This window comes from Erythranthe guttata, chromosome 10, assembly GCF_056151865.1.
Source record: "Erythranthe guttata isolate IM_541 chromosome 10, IM_541, whole genome shotgun sequence".
NCBI lineage: Eukaryota > Viridiplantae > Streptophyta > Magnoliopsida > Lamiales > Phrymaceae > Erythranthe > Erythranthe guttata.
Window position 1 is genome coordinate 3,092,466 of NC_142542.1, and position 19,751 is coordinate 3,112,216.

The window sequence follows — 19,751 nt, forward strand, 5'->3', positions numbered from 1 at the left end:
TTGATATTTTGTATTCTTTATTTATTCGATGTTTTATTACCCTATTTATCTTATTTGTACGTATTTTTAAATTATAAGAATTACTATTTTGTGAAAAAAAAAAGACAAAAAGAAAATTCTAACTTGTATGAATATCAGGGGTGTGTCAATAAGTTGAGCCACCTCGTGAGCTCGATAAGCCGGCTTGAAAAAAGTTTGTTTGTGATGTCATTATTGTATTTATTTATGATGTTGTTTAATTATACTTTTTAATATTTTAGTTTTTTCTTTTTTGATAATTTAATATTTTAGTTATTCGAACCAAAATAAATTAAATAAACAAAAAAAAATGGGCAAAAAGAAACGCTTTCTAAATAATTAAATCTTTTAGTATTTTTATTTATTCATAACAAATTAAATATAAAAAATATTCTAAATAAAATTCAATTGAAAATTTGATTAAAAATAAAGAAAATAGAGCTGGAAAGTTAATTAAATTGATTTTCAGACTTTCTAATTTGCAAGAAAGATAAGTTAATTAAATTTACTATTATTTTTAGATGTAAAATACCAATTAAATAAAGAAAATAGAGCTGAAAAGAGCTGGACACGTGGAGCCATCTTAAAACGCGTCATTTGAAATGGCGCCTTTTAAGCACCGTAGATCTATTGGACACGTGGCGTCTTCTTAAAACGTGTGATTTATAATGACGCATTATTCTATTTATGAAATACACTAGAAAAGTGTCCTATTTTTTAAAAAAGTTGGCCAAAATGGCCTAGAAAAAAAAAATGCCCCCATCACGGGATGGTTGTAATTTAACCTTTTACTTATTGTGTTTTGTCCAACTTTCTTTTTGGTTTTCTTACATTTTCTCGCAAAAATATTGTATCCAATATATATAAACTAATGTAATTTCTAAAAGTTTCGAAATTCCGCCGATTCCGGAAATGTTTGCGTTCCCATTTTTTTGGAACGGAAAGTAGAACCCATTTTTTACTTCCAATTTTTTTTTTTTACAAATGTTCCAAAACAGCCATTTCCGATCCATTTCAGACCGTACTCAAATGCGCTTAACAATAAATATTCTTTTACACAACATTGTTTTTTTATCCAGCACAATCCCTAGCCTACTACTATAAACCAATAGTATTTTCGGCGTGCAATGCATTAAGATTTCAAAAGTGAAAAAAATGATTATTTAAATACATGATAATAACAGGGGGCAAATACTGATAAATCCCTAAACCCAAACATAAAGTGCGGGTCAGTCCCCAACAACATTTTTTAAGCATATTGGACCCTAAATCAAACATAAATATGCACTTAACTCCCTAACTGGTGTGCAAAGACCGAAAAACCCTTCACTTTATTTTGAAATTACCTGCAAATTCTGACTGCAAATTCTGACACAACTTTTCACCTACTTCACGCGCCGGTTGAGAATCACGCTCCATACCTTTCAACTATCCGTTGTCATTCAATTTTCGAACCATTTCCTCAGCGGTTTCTTGCAGTTTTTCTTCGTGCAGCGATTCTTCAGGTTTTTCGGTTTTTGTTTGCTTGTATAAACAAGGCGGAAAGTAGACAGGAAACTAAAGTAATAATATTCGAAGTAGAAGAATGGTGAAGACAAACAAGGGGAAGGAGAAGCAAGGTTTTTTTTTTTTTTTTTCAGGAATCGATAATGAAATTTGTTGTTGTTTTTTGTTGCTGTTAGCAAAAAACAAACTGCATGTTCTCATATTGAATGATTTTGAACATTTCCAGTAGTGGGTAGTATCCAACGGCGAGATTGGGGTTTTCTGAAATAAAAAAATCGAACAACTGGTTCCAATAAAATGTTGTTTTCTTGTTTATGGTTGCAAAAAATTGTTCATTTTCTGTGGAATTGCATGATTTTGAACACTTTCGCTCTTGGGTATCATTCGTCTGAAATATTAGTATTTTCCCAAATCACTTTTTGTCATAACAAGGGTTTGATTTTGGGCATTAGATGTGTTTAAATAATATAAGTCTTACTACACAACGGTAGTGCTATTGTAGTTAGAAGGTATAAAAAAAGGTAATGGCAGTTCTTCTGATGTAATTAAATAGTATATGTCGTATTGCCCAACAGTATAAGTACTGTAGGTGTATGGTATTGATACAATATAGTGACGGTATAATTACAATACCTACATAGTACCATTGTTATTTTACAATTGTATTTTTTCTGATTATTGTTTTTCCTTTATAATCGTAATACACTTGCAGATGATGACGCCCAACAAGCATGCAGGTGCTCTCCTAGCGCCTTCAAAGAACAAATGGACATAATTAAACCTATGATGACGGCCAGACACTATGCTGCATTGGAGGAAAATCCTTTCGGGCATTTCTTAAACATGCCTAAGATATACCATAGTTTCTTAAAGGTGTCTGTTCTGTTGAAGAGGACATACAACGTGGAGACACGTACGTTCTGGTTTGGAGGTAAAACTATCCCTGTCGTCTTTGATCCTAGGGAGTTCTGCATCATGATGGGACTACAGTTTAAGGGGATACCCATCGATAAAAACCTGGAAATAGAAACTCCTTTCATTAGACGTGTTTTTGGGGGTAAATTGACCCAAGTAAAGCGTCATCAAATTGCTGAAAAATTGGAAGAGTATGCTGTTAGGACCGACCAACAATCAATTGAGGATTTTTGTAGGTTGTACATTATTTTCGCTTGCAATACTTTCTTATTGCCAAAGGGCAACTTTCAACTGCCGAGGTACGTTTATCCACATGTTGACAAATTGGAGCGCGTAGGAGATTTTGCGTGGGGAAAATTGGTGTATGATGTGCTCATTGAAAATATTGAGGCACACTTGGCTGGGGCAGGAGGGTATTTTGATGGTTGCACCATTGGGTTGTTGGCATGGGTGAGTGAAAGGATCACTTCTCTGGGATTCGCAACAAGCGTTTTCGAATACCCAAGATTTTTTCGATGGTCCGACTCTAAAATACCAGCCGACGAACGTCAGGCTAAACATCTTTTTAGAGAACTCACACCAGACAAGGTAACAATTTTGATTTATGCATTTTCATTGTGTTATTTGCTTACGTAATAAACTAATGCACAATTTGTCTATATGTTTATTAGGTGATATCATTCTCCGTGCACAAAGAAGAGAGAAAGTTTTTGGTTTCACCTGTGGAAGAACTATCTGGTCCTGTGGAGGTCGGTGGAAAAGTCGAAGTCAGGCGTGTAAGTGAAGAGTACTATTAATGAGATGGACATGTCCCATTTGTAAACCAACGTGATGTTGTTGTATTACACTAATCATTGTTTATTTTATGTGAACTGCAGCAGCATTTATGTGAACTGCAGCAGCATTTTGGAAATGCACAACAAGTGAAGAGGAAGAATGTGAGATTGGAAGAGACAGAGGGGAAGAAGAAGAGAAGAAGAGCTCTTATTTTTGAAGAGGAAGAGGAAGAGGAAGAGGAGCAAGATGAAGGGAAAAAAGAAGTGGAGGAGGAAGATAAATTTTTTAATGCTGTTGAAGAACTTGGAGATGAGGAAAAAAAAGAGAAAGAAGGAGAACAACAAGAAGAAGATGAAGAAGAAACCTTGATAAAAGTACTGAACATGGAGAGGGAGAGAAGGTCGAAGGCAAGAGAAGACAATCGAAGAAGAAAGAGTCGAGGACAAGAAATCAGCGTAGTCTCTGCTAAACTGCCCACAACAGTAATTATTCCTTATAATTTAATAATAACTATTATTATTATTATTATTATTATTATTATTATTGTTATTACTATTATCACTAATGATTCTTTTGGATATAGGTTGTCGTAGATAATTCTACGTACCAGGGGAGAACAGACTATGTATGCCGAGATGAGCTTACTGATGTAGAGAGGGCAGTACTTGATGGGTACCTCGTTGATGTTGATTTGAGGTAAAATCACTAACTTACTGAACATTTGGTATATAATAACTTCTTATGTAGTATCGGCGTACTTAACAAATAGTGCATGTTTATTTCTATTGTAGTGCAACTGTGATCGAAAGAGGCCCCAACGTATTGACTGGAAAGCATATGTGCGATCTTTTGTTTGATCAGCATCTGAGTGGGGAGCACATCGACATATACATGAGCCTGTTAAATTCCGAAGCGATCATGGAGGAACATGGGCATGAGATTGATTATCTCGAGACCCCTGCCCAGGTATATATTGGTTTAACAAAGATGTTGCATTCTGTGTATACTGGTTTATCTTATATTTTTTTTATTATGTTTCGTAGTATGAGATACTGGCACGAGATCGAATGGACTTCAGAAAGATGGGTGATACAGAGTTGGATACCTTTTTAAAGAGCTTAACATATTTTGGATCTACCGCAGTTGAGAAGCTTGGAATAGCACGTCTCTACAGCAAAAAATATGTTCTGATACCTATAAATCCCAAAGATCACTGGTTCTTGCTTGTGTTGGACCCAAACGAAAAAGTTTTTCGGCATTGGAACTCCCTAGCCCATTCTCCGACGAGCCCAGGAATTGCAGATTATATCGTAAGTCCTTAAATCGATTATTACTTCTTTAATTTATATATTGGGGAATGTGGTATATGTTTTATTAATCCATAGTTTGGGTACTGTGATTGAACGGTGCTGCAATATGGTAATGAAAATACATGTATACTAATATAATAGTATATTTTTGTAGGCGAGTTATTATAGCAGGGTGATTGAAAATAAAACCGCGTTGGATATACCTTCACATGTCGAATGGGTAGAAGGATGCAGACAACAGGAAGGGAATGATGATTGCGGGATTTTTGTCTGCATGTGGGCATATTGCCATGCTAGAGATGACGCTGAGACTTGGGAAAAGGCGAAAACTTGCTTGATCAAAAAACTCCGTCCAAAACTAGCACTTGTCTTCTTAAAGCACCAGGGCGTGGATAGAGAGGCAGTAGATGCTGATGCTTTGAACATATTTTGAACAATTTTTAAAATTATTTTTGAACAATCTGTTTTATGGGTGTTTTTGGGTTGTGATTGTCACGAACAATATGCTTTTGACTGTCTTTGCATGAACAAGTACTTTTAGATTAGTGTTTTCGTGCGATGATGGTTTTAAAACTTGTCCCATTTTTGTGGTGTTGTGACACCTATTTTGAACAGTGTAAGTGTTTTGCAAATTAGTTTTTAATACTATGTTAGTTTCTTGTCGATGCGTATAACCTACCCCATCTATACCATTACCTAAAATGAGGAATACCATAATGTTGATAACTTGAATTGCTCAAATTTGTTTTGCACATTTGTGATCCATAAGTTTGGGAAAGACATTAAATATGTTTTAAATTAAGGTTGTAAGGTTTTTTTATGTTAGTTTTAACTTTGGGGTTCAAAATGGAACAAATGTATCGAATTCCTTACAAGATACACTACTAATGTGCAAGGCTTCTATGTATAAGTGATTGTTTTCATCACAAGTGACCATATTCAACAACTATCAACTCCCAAGTTGTTTCAATTCTTGTAAATGAGTCACAAAATGAATAAATGAGGGATGAGATGGTTTTCTATGGTTGTATTGACCCCAAATGATACTATAACAAGGGTACTATTAGTACAGTACATAAGTACTCTACCGTTGGGACACGGATACCAAACAACGGTTCCGTCCATCCATATACACGCCACCGAATATACTAGTCGTTAGACCAATCAATACCATAATAGTGATGACTTGAATTGCTCGATTTTTTTTTATTTATCTGTGATCCATAAGTGTGGGAAATACATTAAATATGTTTTAAATTAAGGTTGTAAGGTTTTTTTATGTTAGTTTTAACTTTGGGGTTCAAAATGGAACAAATGTATCGAATTCCTTACAAGATACACTACTAATGTGCAAGGCTTCTATGTATAAGTGATTGTTTTCATCACAAGTGACCATATTCAACAACTATCAACTCCCAAGTTGTCTCAATTCTTTTAAATGAGTCACAAAATGAATAAATGAGGAATGAGATGGTTTTATATGGTCGTGTTGACCCCAAATGGTACTATAACAAGGGTACCATTAGTACAGTACAGAAGTACTATATTGTAGGAACTATAATACGTAGATATTGTACGATCCATGCGTGAATTGTGAACGTGATATACAGAACAGTAGTAGAACAATATTTATCACTATATTGTACGAGTACATTTATTACGAACAACAACAATTGATTCATCGATAGAGTTAATTTATTTGTAAGTACCCAAAGTACTTACACATTGACATTACAATACGATTAACGAGCTACAATACACGACACTAACTTTTAACTCGTATTGTTACGGTGATTAGTTAAGAAACAATACATAGGTTTGACAAATCATGTAAACTGCAAATATTACTAGGTTTAACACTATCAAACTTTGAATTACTCCAGCTTCATCTCTGGAATTCTTCACTTTACTTTCGCGATGAACTTGGTTCGTCGATCCACTCGTAGCTTCACTTTCTTCATATCGAGAATAGTTGTGGGGGAAAGTTTGCCCAATTTCAAATGGCTCACACCAATGAGAATAGCCATGGTCTGGGCAACAATAAAATAGCCTCCCTGGATTCAAACTTGTCTCCGAAACCATGATTATTGTTTTTTTCCCACAATCACGACGCTTGCAGTTATCTTTTTTATATTTTAAGCTACTCTTTTGAGAGTTGCTACTGGAAGAAGCCATGAATGAGAAGCAGACGAACATAATTACGTGCTTTTTATAAGTTCTGACGACAAAAATAACGGCTATATTATTGTAACGGTCATAAAATTCAAATCGATTCACTTATTATTCTTCTGTGAACCATATTAGGTTGTACGTTATACCATATCAACGTAATAACAATACTATTATAACCAAAACAGTGCGCTCTATTGTAACTAAAACAGTCATATCACGGTACATACAAATGGATAAATAGTACGAAGTACACGTCAACAAAGTACAAACAACATAAAAAGAAAGTAGAAACAGAGTAGTGCTACGGGACTGGTTGTTTGCACGTACGGCGATTATGTCCAGGTTTACCACACCGTGCACACTTCGTAGCACGGGTTTCGACTTGCGATGGAATTCTTTTCGTCCTTCTACGGCCTGGTAGAGCTTTCGATGCAGGTGGATTAATAAATACATCTTCCGGGCCATGATTTGTTTGTGCATTGTACAAATCAAAGTCCTCATCAAAAGAAGGAATTGGATTAATTGTGTACTTGTATACTTCTTTGTACAAATCAACCCGGAAGCAAGGATCAACAAATTCAAATACCGAATATCCTTTCGACTCAATACCTGCACATGCATGTTTGCACGGAAGTTTATCCAACTGCCAAGATTTGCAAGTACAGGTCCTAGTCTCTAAATCAACACCATACGACTTATCCTCTTCATACACCTCATAACGTGTACCACTGGATCTGGTATATTTTAATAAGCGAGAGGCCGTATAGTTGATTAATAATCTCTTTTCAACTCTTGGACACACTGTACCAGTCATGACTAAAGAATCTTCTCGTCGATTACCTATCATCTTCATTATTTTGATTCGTATCATATCAATCATGGATGGAACTGGCAAAGATCGTTCATCTTTAACCCAACCATTCCAACATTCAACTTGGTTACTGTTCATTATTCCCCATCTATCCCCAGAAAAGTATGCATTGGCCCAACGATTGGGATCAGAGTCTCGGATAAATGATTCCGCACGAGGCATTGATTGAACTATATGAGATACATGTTCCTCAAACTCTTGCCGAGTAGGAGCAATTGCAGCCTTATGTAGAACACTCACCCAATATGCTTTGTTGTGCAATGGATACGATCTTAGAACCTTTGTTCTAAAGTTATCCTCCAAATGTCGCAAACAATAAGCATGGTTGCTACCAGGAAATACCAGTGGAATGGCTTTAATAAGCCCCGAATGACGATCAGAGAAAATTGTGTAATTTTTCAATAAACCCCCATTGTGATAAACAAGAATCTCTTTCAGCTTATTACAAAACCACTCCCAATTCCTGTCATTCTCGGCATCAACAATTGCATAGGCCAATGTGTATAACTCATCATTTGGATCTTTGGACACAGCAGAAAGTAAACAACCTTTGTACTTATTTTTAATATGAGTCCCATCCAAACATATCATTTGCCTACACCCACGGTGGAAACCCAAAATAGAATTTCCAAAACTAATAAAGATCCGAAGAAACTTTTGAGTTTGAGGGTCAATCTCATAATCGGCACAACTACCAGGGTTATTCTGTTTTAGTGCACGACAATAACGTCTCAGTTTATCATAACAGCTCGACTCATCCCCATGAATGTCATACATTGCTTTTTCCTTACCTCTCCACGCCGTATAGTACTTAAGCTCCACACCATACTTTCTTTGGACCTCATTCAAAATAGCAATTGGTTTGTAACCTGGCTCATCTCTCAATTTTTGTTTCATAAGTTGCGAAATCCACGTAGCATCGGCTTTGGGATGACCCCTTGTACGAAGAGTAGCATCACCACAACTGTGCTCAAGAATACATTTGCGAATGCCGAATAACTTGTCTGATTTATGAACTGATGCATAAACCCTCCATTTGCAATTTTCAACAATGCATACGGCTATGATCTTTTGTTGATCATTTTTCTTGTACTTAAAGGTTCGATTGTTAGCAATGCAGTAATTTTTTAACATAAACCTAAAATCATTAGCATCTTTGAAAATTTGATTCTCCCCGCGTATGCAATGTCTCCATGCATCAATTGAATCTCCAACCGGATTGTACTCAATTTGCAACGGACTGTTGGAACTAACAGACTCACTGGAAAATGCAAAAACAATGAAACAAATTGGATTATTACAGTGGACTACAAATAAATTGTAACAATTGAAATAAGTACTTTGAGTGGAATGCTTGCATACGAGAACTCAATTTATAAGATACTTGATATACAATGATTCAATACTATTAGTAGCCTTATATGATACTACGAGCTTAGTTATTCTACACTATCACTATAGTAACACGATACTATGTAGTATTATATTCTATGCTATGATTACATAAACAAATTGCAAATGCATACAAAACAGAATGGCTGCATACCCGTTGCTGGGGGTCCTCCTTCTACGCCCATCAAGTTCATCAGTGCGGCTCACCATAATGTCGACCACACTCATGTGCATTACCAAATGCAATGTAACCATATTCACCACGTCTTCGTCAGAAGTCAGTGTGACGAACATTCTTTCACGGGGAGCCAAGTATTGGAGCACCAATTTGTCGGGATGTATATCGTTCCACTTCATTAAGATAGATTCATAGATCTCCTTTAAAGTCGAATCATTCTTAATGGAAATGATGTGCAGAGAATCATTGTACCGACAACTTCCAATAATACCAGCGGCGATGGGGTTTGATTCACCATTTGCTGCCATTGTGGGAAATTACAGTTTTTTTTCGCGGTCGGAAAACAAAAGGTTGTAACAGAGAATATGAGGAAACGAAGAGGAGAGAGAAGCAGAAGAGAAAAAATGGAAGAAAAAGGAGAGATGAGAGAGAGTGTAGAAGAAAGAGGAGAGAGGAGAGAGAGTGTAGAAGAAATAGAAGAAAGAGGAGAGAGGAGAGAGGAGAGAGAGTGTATAAAGTGGAAAAAAGTGGGGTCAGGGACTGAACTGCATGTTTATGTTTGCTGTAGGGACTGACCCGCTAGTGAAACATTACTGGGGACTGACCCGTATGTTAGTTTTTGAGTTGGGGATTTATCTGTACTTGTCCCTAATAACAGTTATATTAAGAAAATATATTAGACTATTATATAGTAATATTTATTAGTAATATTTAAATTACATTAACAATATCAATATTAATAGAAAATGGATAATACAAACCGACTCCGCAAGAGACTATACAAAATTAATAGTAATAAAATAAAATTGATCGTTAAATAAAGCAATTCATAAAGCAATAATCTAGAAAAAAACATGTAAATATAGTTAGAGATATATAATTGAAATAAGAGATTGATGTTGAAAGAATTCTACAAGATTTAGTTTGACTTTTGAACTTGTTATAATTAGAAAATCTTTATATATAAAAAGAAAAGTTACAAAAAAGTTACAAAAATGCCATTACAATTGGTATGGGGTGGCCCTACCATTCATTGCCCTGGCATTCACTCCTTTTATATATAAGATTTCGTTTTCTTTACGAATGAAGAGAATCGTCGAAGCCATCAATATTTCCCAACTCAAGCTTGATTTATCATTGTACAATTTGCAACAGATTTTGTACCCAATGAACCGAAGATTGAGAGAAAAGGAAGTGGGATTCGACAAAAAATGTAAATGATATATATCCGACTCGAAGATTGGGAGAAGAAATTGGAAACTGTGCAAGCAAAAAGCTATTTATCTTCATTTTTTACTATTTGGTCATTTCATATAAGGGTGCATTTGGATGGAGGGATTTGGGGGAGGGATTTCAAATCCATAGTAACAAATTCCTCGGACTTGTTTGGATTGAGGGATTTGGAGATGGATTTCAAATCCCCACCCCTCATTTTTAGTTGATTTTGGAGCAATAGTGATGGATTTCAAATGACTCCAAAATTTGAGTCATTTCAAATCCATTCTCCAAATCAAATCCCTCCCCAAATCCCTCCATCCAAATGGACCCTAAAGGAATTCAGTCGGGGCCATGTTCGCCGGAACACCGCTATAGCGGTTGGAACGGCATTAACGGAACTGGAATGGAGGCTACCGCAATAACGTTCCGGCTAATGGCTGTTGGAGATATTAATACTAAATGATACATTTCACTAACAGCTTAAGCTTTTGGTTGAGATGGTCATTCAACATGGTATCAGAGCCAGGCCAAATGAAAGGTCCTGAGTTCGAATCCCACCGCCACCCAATTCAAATATTTCTAGTGCTAGAGCAAACAATTTTAAATTAAAATCACGGGTCTTGAAACACAAAATTAGAATGCATGGTAATACATGAATTAGTTGAAGGAGATCAAGTTATAACTAGTACAATATGTTGGAAATTTTGAGTATTTGACTCAAATTTTGTTGAATATTTAAGTGGTTTAATTTAAATTCTCAAAATTTTTGATGAATGATAAATTAATGGATCATTTAAAATATTTAAGTGTGGAAAATAATAAAGTGAAATGCCACCATTGAAAAAGATGGAGGTGTTTAAGCACCTATTAAATTGAATAGGTGTGTAGTCAATGAGAAAATGTGTGATACATTTTCATGAAATTATTTTCCTAAGAGTTGTGACTTGTGGTCATAACCTTTGAAAATCTATAAATAGATTCCAAAATCCACCATTTGATTAATTCATTTATTCACATGGAATTCAATAAATTAATTGAATTCACTTCTCATCATAGCATCTCATTGCATATTGTTGCATTACCAAGTCATTTTCTTCGTGTCTTATAAAGTCCTAAACGTCGTTTCGTTCGCCGTGTTCCAATAATTGGTGTGCTACTTTGTTGGAACTGAAATAGTCGTTGTATCTTGGGAGACGATTGCCGTAAACCGAGAGCACTGCACGGGGCAAATTTGCCTTAAGGAGAAAGAACCTAGTTCTTGGCCTCGACTACATTTTTCTTGTCAAACTTCTGCCCAAATTTTGTTCGTTCCCATTTCAAAATACACACACCCATATAACACAATACAATACAATTATGATTTTGAAGTCAATTTTTTTATGAAATGTAATGGATAAGGTTCCTATTATACAAATAGATGAATTTCTCACTTCAGCAAATGAATTATTGAATTATGCCACTCAAGTGTTCAATCTAATTCTAACAAGCATGGCTTAATGCACCCTAAATTTTAAGAATCCTAATTGGGTACATTATGACAAGGATAAACAAGATCATTAATTAAGGGGATAATTCAAGTCAAGCATACTTACTAATCGAATAAAAGAAAATAGAAAAGTTCAACACATAATCGAATAGCGGTAAATGATCAAGAACACATTTCAAGGTACTTAGTACACAGTTTGGAAAATGTGAAGGATTAACCTTGCAAAGAACTAAAGTTGTAATGATATAGTACCTCGATTATCTCCAATGACAGCCCGTTACTCTTTCGTCCATAACTTCTTATTCTCTTCAAGTCGCACTTCTTATAGTACTTTTGTAAACCCTTCTAGGAGTGTGAACGAGCCGAGCTCGTCTGTTTTGGCAGGCTCGTGCTCAAGCTCGATCTTGATTCCATGTTGTCGAGCTCGAGCTTAAGTTCAAACTTTTTAGATAATAAGCTTATAGATCACATATCCATAAAAAAAAAAGTTGTAGATCACACAAACGATGTAAGCCCAATCATTTCTTGATTACAATTTATGTCACATTATTTCAAATAAGAAATTCATTAGTGAAGAAATCACAGTGGGTAGGTAGTTCAGTGAGAAATTGGGGTTTTCACATTTCTTCAACTCACAAAGCATTCTCAGTAAACCCTCGTCAAAGAGAGTAAGGAAAACCTAAATTAGATTTAAAAAAAATATGTATAATACACCAAAAAGAAATTGAAAAAGCTTCACGCAGTATCCGTTTGGTAAATCACTATCTCGATAAACCTTTTTTTATATACTAAGAAAAATTAAGAACTATTTGCAAAATCATTAGCTCAGATTTTAAATCATCTGTGCAATAAATTAACTTTGAAAAATCAACAAATAAATCTGCCTTTTCATAAATAATCGATTCATATGAAAGCTTAAATATTGCTCGTTGCTACTAGCTAGCCAAATGAAAAAAAAATGAAATACTTTGAGGCGCTTACGCGTATCTCATCCCTTCCTCCATCGTTGTTCGTTCTAACTCGTCTTGTCGCCGTTGTAATTCGTGAACTCTGAATGTCGTTGCTTGCCATTGAACATTGCAAGCATATATATAACATTAAAACCAAAAAAAAAACATTAAAATCCAGTGCACCTGTATGGTTGGTTGCGGGTTCCTTCATTAAAAAAAAAAGGTTGCAAAAACTAAAAAGCGGGAATCGAGTATGAGGCGGTTAGGCACCGCCTCACGATTAATCGGTGCGGCGGTGAATAATCAATCGGCGATAAATCATAAATAAATTAGTTTTTCAAATATAACGTAATACATTTTTAAATATTATTTGTAAGTATTCAAAACACATATAATATTTGTAAGTATTCAATTTTGGAAAGGAAAAAAAACCGATTTTGACCCATTTTTGCCACTAAAATTTGACCCGCCTTCAAGTTGGAACGGAACCATGATCAAAATGTGGGGGCATCTAAATTTCGGTGTTCGGGGCAGCGCCCAAAATTTACTTTTTTAGGTTCACAAGACATTGTGAAAATAGATTTATATAGCTAATTTTTAATTAAAAGAGCATATATATTGTAATTTTATCATATTTCAAGCATAAAAAAAATGTAATTAATCCAAATTATTCTGATAATGAGAGCACTTAATATTTTGGGGATTCGTTGCATGGTCCCATATTATTTTCTAGAGGCATTGATAAAAAAAAATTCAAAAATAAGTAAATTTTCATAAATTTAATTTAAAATAATTCAAAGTTTTAAACATTTTATTCTATATTTTTTATATTAAATATGATATAAATATTTATAATTTGTATAATATTATGGAGAATAAACAAAAACTTAATGGTTAAAACATATATTTACAAAAAGAAAAAAAAATTGGGGGCAAAAGTAATATTCAAAAAATATAATGGCAAAATACCTAAAAAGATTTAATCTTGGGGTCCGCAGCCCCCACTATCATCAATGCCTCCAAGATTTTGACCGCCTCAGAGCCAATCGATTTTTCAAAGTTTTACATCAAAATCGTAAACGTATAGGACCGCTTTAAACTAGGGTGTGACAGAGATTTGCTCAAATTCCTCGAGTTCTTAATATTTTTTTATAAGTCGTGTTTAAGTAACTTGATTTGATTAGCAACCAAGAACTCGAATGGATTTTAATAAAATCGAACACAAATCGAATTCGAATACAATTTTTTTTATACATGTTCTTTTGCTCCTTTTTTTAATTTTTAATTTTTTGTATTCAAAGTTTGAGATAAATATCACATATAAGATATACATAAAATATGTGATCAAACTTGGTTTGTTGTATTCGTGGACCGAATTTAAAAGAGTTTCTAACGATCAATCTCAAATTGAATATCAACTTAATTAGTTTCCAAACCAATATTACAAATTTGAAACAAACATCTAACTAATTATCGAATGAAGTTGCTAGCTAGAGAGAGGGGAAAAAAAGCACTAGCAAGTTGTAATAACAAATATATATATATATATATATATATATATATATATATATATATATATATATATATATATATATATATATATATATATATATATATATATATATATATATATATATGAGTTAATTGCATACACCCCCCTGTGAAAAGTCTAATTGCCGAAAAAGTCCCTATATTAAAAAAATTATCATATACCCCCCTGTGATGGACTTTATTTAGCCTACTGCCCCCTTATCCATATCAAACCCGTTGACTGTATTGAAACGACTAAAATGCCCCTAAAAAAGATAAAGCAAAAAACTCCCCACCCAAAAAAATATACCAAAAACCAATTTCTTATGTTTAAAATTTTGAATGTTTATTTATTTTATATCCTTTAATAAATTTTAATTTTTAGTCCTTTTAGTTGGAATTTTATGAAATAAAATATGTATTAAATATAAATAAATCAAGATATCATATTAATTATTTCATGTTATAAAACTTTATTTTGTATTCTTTTTAAACAGTTCTAAGTAATTTAATTGTACCGAATTTTATAATATAGTTACTTTTAGTTTTATAAATATTATATATTTCTTTATTTTGTAATTATAAAAGAAATACATATATATAAAAACTCAAATATATTTAAATAAACAAAATACAAAACACATACATATTAAATATAAAACCAAGAAATGCAAAAGTAAAAAAAAAAAAAAAATAATAATAGAAAAAAAGGTCGTCTTCACGTTCCCCATCCCCAACCTGCTCCTCCTCCGCCATTCACCATCTCCGCCGCCTCTCTCTTCTATGCTTGAAGGATTGGTTCAAATCAATGACAAATTCCTCTCCAATTGAAACCTTATGCTTCGATTCCGCCATTAATTGACGAAATTTATCTGTAACTTCCCCATTCTTCTACGTTTCGGCGAGAAAAAAAAAATCCCCAAATTAAAGAAGTAAGGTTTGCAGAGCATCTTGTCCCCTGTTTGGGGTTTCAACAACTCATGTCTAGAGATATCATGGCCTGGCTTTCCCGGAGATTTTTTAGATGACATCAACTGGCTGTGTCGGTGTCGGTGTCGGTGTCGGTGTCGGTGTAGGTGTAGGTGACTTGGGGGTTGCTATAGAAGGGCGGGGAGGAGCGGTGAACAACGGAGAAGTCCGGATAGTGGTTTCCAGTCATGAACGGAGCCGACGAGAAAACGATAGGTGATGGAAGAATGTTACTGCGTGTTTTTTAGTTTCAATGGGAGAGAGGGCTTTATTGAAACTATGAGGGACTGAATTAAAAATTATGAAAACTTCATTTGGGACTTACAAAAATTATGGGTGAATATATAATGTTTGAAATTTCTCATTTAGAGGGTATTTATGTCTTTTTAGGGTGAAAGTACACCCCCAATCGCATAACTAGCGAGTGCATTACACGATCATGGATTAGGGGGTTTCATGTCGTTGACTAAATTTCGTAGGGGGGTAAATGCTAATACTTTTAACACAAGGACTTTTCCGACAATTAGACTTATTACAGGGGTACCGCTTGCTAAAACCTCATATATATATATATATATATATATTTGTTGAATGAAGGACGTGAATTAATTAATTAAAGTGTGTAATTAATTAAGGGCGGTGGTGCTGTGTATAAATGTAGTCCAGGTGAGCTTCAACAACCATTCTCCTCTTTTCACAATCTTCATCTTTATCCCCACATTCCTCTAATCCCATCAGCTGTTAAGATTAATTAATATTGATTATGAAAAGCGATTATCCATTATCAACAATATATATATATATATACTAATTTATCACATGTCCAAAGATTTAAATAAAATAAAATTAAAATTAAAGTGGGTGACAAAAATAGGCTTTACACTTGAAAAATCTTCCTCCTGGATTTTGATCGCATTATGATTTGTGCCTGGACTGACACCTGCAATATTATATGTACAATAATGAATTCCATTATATATATATATATATCATACTAGAAGAAATTGATGATATGTTTATCTATTTATTATTTTATAGTTTAATGTGAGTGTTAATAATATAATGAAGTGATTTTTGGTGTATCGAGGACTATAAATGCACGTGTTAGTGACTAGAAGTCCAAGTATGACCTAAATCTCTGTATATAAATTATATTGATTATTATAAATAGTATATTATATTATTATTTATATTCAGAAGTCCACTACTGATTAAATCTCTTGTCAATTTTGTTTCAATTTATGCGACTGCTGCACATAATTCAATTGTCAGTGGAATCATCGTGTTGTCAATAACCATAAAATTTATAAAAAAAATAAAATACATGTAGCCTTGTTATGCCTTACAGCTGTTTTCAATACTATCATAAGCTGCCATACACAATCAATTTTGTAATTTGACTTACAAAAATGTTTATTCAATTTTCTTAATCTTTTTAATTTTTATTTTTAATAATACTATTTCATCAGGATTTAATTTGAGAAGAAATAATTAAAAAAATACGAAATAAAGTTAGATTGAAAGGGAGGTTATATTTCAAATTAAAACTCGTAATGCACGGTGAGTACATATTTCTAATTGACGATAAATACATATTTTAAATTGATGATTCAAAACAAATGAGGTAAATTTGTATATATTCTACTCCATACAATCATGTTTTCCAGAAAAGGAATAGAAAATTTAATAGGCTCTTTAATTACTCTATACCATGTTTATTAACGACTTTTAGAGTATCATATTCTGTTGTTAGCACAACATATAATTGTCTAACGTCATCGGACTTATGTAAGAGAGTGTTCGGCTACAATGTACAGAAAATCAATTTTCGCGAAAATCGATTTTTGGACATATAAATTATTCGAAAAGAAATGAATGCATAACTGAACTATCTGCTATTGGTCAGACTTAAGCCATTGGGCTGTTTTCGCTTCATTCGTTTCACTTTCGCTTCACTTGCACGTCTTTGTTGTTCCCATGTAGCTTCAATCTAGAACCTGGAAGCCTAAACAACGCCTTGAGACATAATTCTTCCTCCGATAGTATGATATTGAAAAAATGATAAAAAAATTTACACATGATACATAAGGATATAGTTTGTGGGTAACAGGTTGATGGTACCCAAAATATCCTACATAAGCACGTCCCTATGTCACTATTAACACTTAAATTACAGAATAATCTAAAATCCTTACGTATAACAAACATTGCTACAAAACATTGCTACAAAATTCCCAAACACATTTCTACAAATTTCCCAAACACATTGCTACAAAATTTCCAAACACATTTCACTATCAATTAAAGAACCTATGAGACAACATACTGTTGCCAACTTAGCAATCCTACTACAGAAATGAAATGTGGCTGACGGAACATAATTACCTAAAATGGAGCAAAAATCTTAAAAAACCTACCATTAATTATAAAATGTAGTAAAACACAAATTCTAAAATCTGGTAAAAGAAATTCTGAACTCTAAAGTTCAGAATTACTAAGTCCTAAAAAAACATAACAAAAATTCAATTAAATGTATGTATTTTTTCTTCAATCACCCATTCAAAAATTGCCCAATTTGATTTCAGAAGCGAAGCAATTGAAAATAAAATTGGAAGAAAAAAAAAAAAAACAAATCAACGGTTGCAGAAGGAAGAATTGAACTGCCTTTTGCGAAAGAAGAGGAGTTAGGCAAGAAATAAATAGTTCGATAAAAGTTTTGAAAAGAAGCGACGATTCGCCTAACATCCCGGAAATACATATAAGCCCTTGGACTATCAAAATATTACAAAAATTGCCCTAGGGTTGGAAACCCTAAATTGCCACGTGTCAGAAGATGATGCCATGGATTGTCTTCATATATACTAGTATTTTTTTCCCGTGCGAGGCACGGGATATTATTTCAAAAGTGAAAAATAATCAATTTAATATATAATAAGAAAAATATATTACACTAAATAGTAAAATTTAATAATGTAATATTATAAATGTTACATATTAAGATTTAACAAATCGAATTTCTAGATTTATCTCTTACGATTTGAGATATATTGATGAAAAATAGGAAATTGATAATTGTTGAAAAATATTAAAAATAAATAATTACAGAAATATTATTAGGGTTTTTTAGGGTTGCCCAACGTTTCTTTCTTTTATATATAAGATATAGAGATAGGTATATAGATTAAGCTTGTTAACTTCACCGTGTTGATATAATATAAGACAAGCTACCTTAAACAAAAGTTGATATGGCCGAGTTGGTCTAAGGCGCCAGATTAAGGTTCTGGTCCGAAAGGGCGTGGGTTCGAATCCCACTGTCAACAAAATTAATATTATTATATTATTTTTCTTTTTTTTTTCTTTTCCGTAAGGCCCAGTTACGTTTGTTTTGGGCCAAGAAAAACTAAGCCCGATCTTTGGTTTTCCACATAAGTCAACGGTCCGTTAATAGAGAATCGGAGTACATCAATTACGATACACGTGTACACAATTGGATTATTATTCCATTTAATTTTAATGCTACATCCCTAAAAATATTTAATTTACACACTATGTTTGTGGGATAATTACACTTTTGGTCCCTCATGTTTGGCCCGATTTACCTATTGGTCCCCCTTATTTTAAAGCGAACAAAGTTCACCTCCAAGTTTCAATTTTGAACACTTTTGGTCCCCACCGTTACATGTCCGTTCGCAAGTAACGGAAAACACTATTTTGGGGCGAAAATTAATTTTTTAAATTTTTTGGGGCTGAAAAATAATTAGAAATTTAAAATAGACTACTTATAATTAAACTTTTAATAATATTAAGTATAATGAAATTTATTTAGTTAATTTCTTTTTTATTATTAAAAAATAATCATAAGTACTATAATAAAAACTAATATTAAGTATAATGCACAATAATTTATTTAGTTAATTTCTTTTTTATTATTAGAAAATCAATTAAAACTAGTATAATTGTAATAATATTAAGTATAACTATACATGACTTGTTCAGCTTATTTCTTTTATTTTATTTTTTTTATTTTTTTATATTATAAGTAGTATAATTAAAAATACTATTAAGTATAATTAAAAAGAAATTGTTTAGTTAATTTATTTTATATTATTAAAAATATAATTATAAGTAGTAGAACTATAATAATATTAAGTATAATTAAAAATAATTTGTTTATATACTTTTTTGTTATTAATTTTTTTTATCATAAGTAGTTTAATAAAAAATAATATTAAGTATTATTAAAATAATTTGTTTAGTTAATTTTTTTATTATTTAAAAAATAATTATAAGTAGTATAATTATAATAATATTAAGTATATTAAAAAATAATTTGTTTCTTTGATTTTTTTTTATTATTAAAAATTATAAGTAATCTATTTTAAATTTATAATTATTTTCAGCCCCAAGAGATTTTAAAATTTTAATTTTCACCCCAAAATAGTGTTTTCCGTTACTTGCT

General features: G+C 32.8%; 1 protein-coding gene, 1 long non-coding RNA gene, 1 other non-coding gene and 1 pseudogene across 3 annotated transcripts; 2 read left to right on the forward strand and 2 right to left on the reverse strand.

The window, feature by feature from the left end:
- The first annotated feature begins 2,155 nt into the window (after positions 1-2,155).
- Positions 2,156-3,637, forward strand: LOC148767285 (uncharacterized). Its single transcript, XR_016033955.1, has 2 exons — positions 2,156-3,215; positions 3,339-3,637. It is a non-coding gene; the product is annotated as an uncharacterized LOC148767285 (long non-coding RNA).
- Positions 3,638-5,964: 2,327 nt separating this feature from the next.
- LOC105964562 (uncharacterized) lies at positions 5,965-9,766 on the reverse strand. Its single transcript, XM_088824399.1, has 2 exons — positions 9,116-9,766; positions 5,965-8,830 (listed from the first exon to the last, which is right to left on the reverse strand). The coding sequence occupies exons 1-2, from the start codon at positions 9,445-9,447 to the stop codon at positions 7,000-7,002; spliced, it is 2,163 nt and encodes a 720-aa protein (XP_088680525.1). The 5' UTR covers positions 9,448-9,766; the 3' UTR covers positions 5,965-6,999.
- Positions 9,767-15,880: 6,114 nt separating this feature from the next.
- On the reverse strand, positions 15,881-19,214 carry LOC148767286 (putative phytosulfokines 6; annotated as a pseudogene).
- Positions 18,532-18,612, forward strand: TRNAL-AAG (transfer RNA leucine (anticodon AAG)). The gene has a single exon. It is a non-coding gene; the product is annotated as a tRNA-Leu (tRNA).
- Positions 19,215-19,751: the final 537 nt, after the last annotated feature.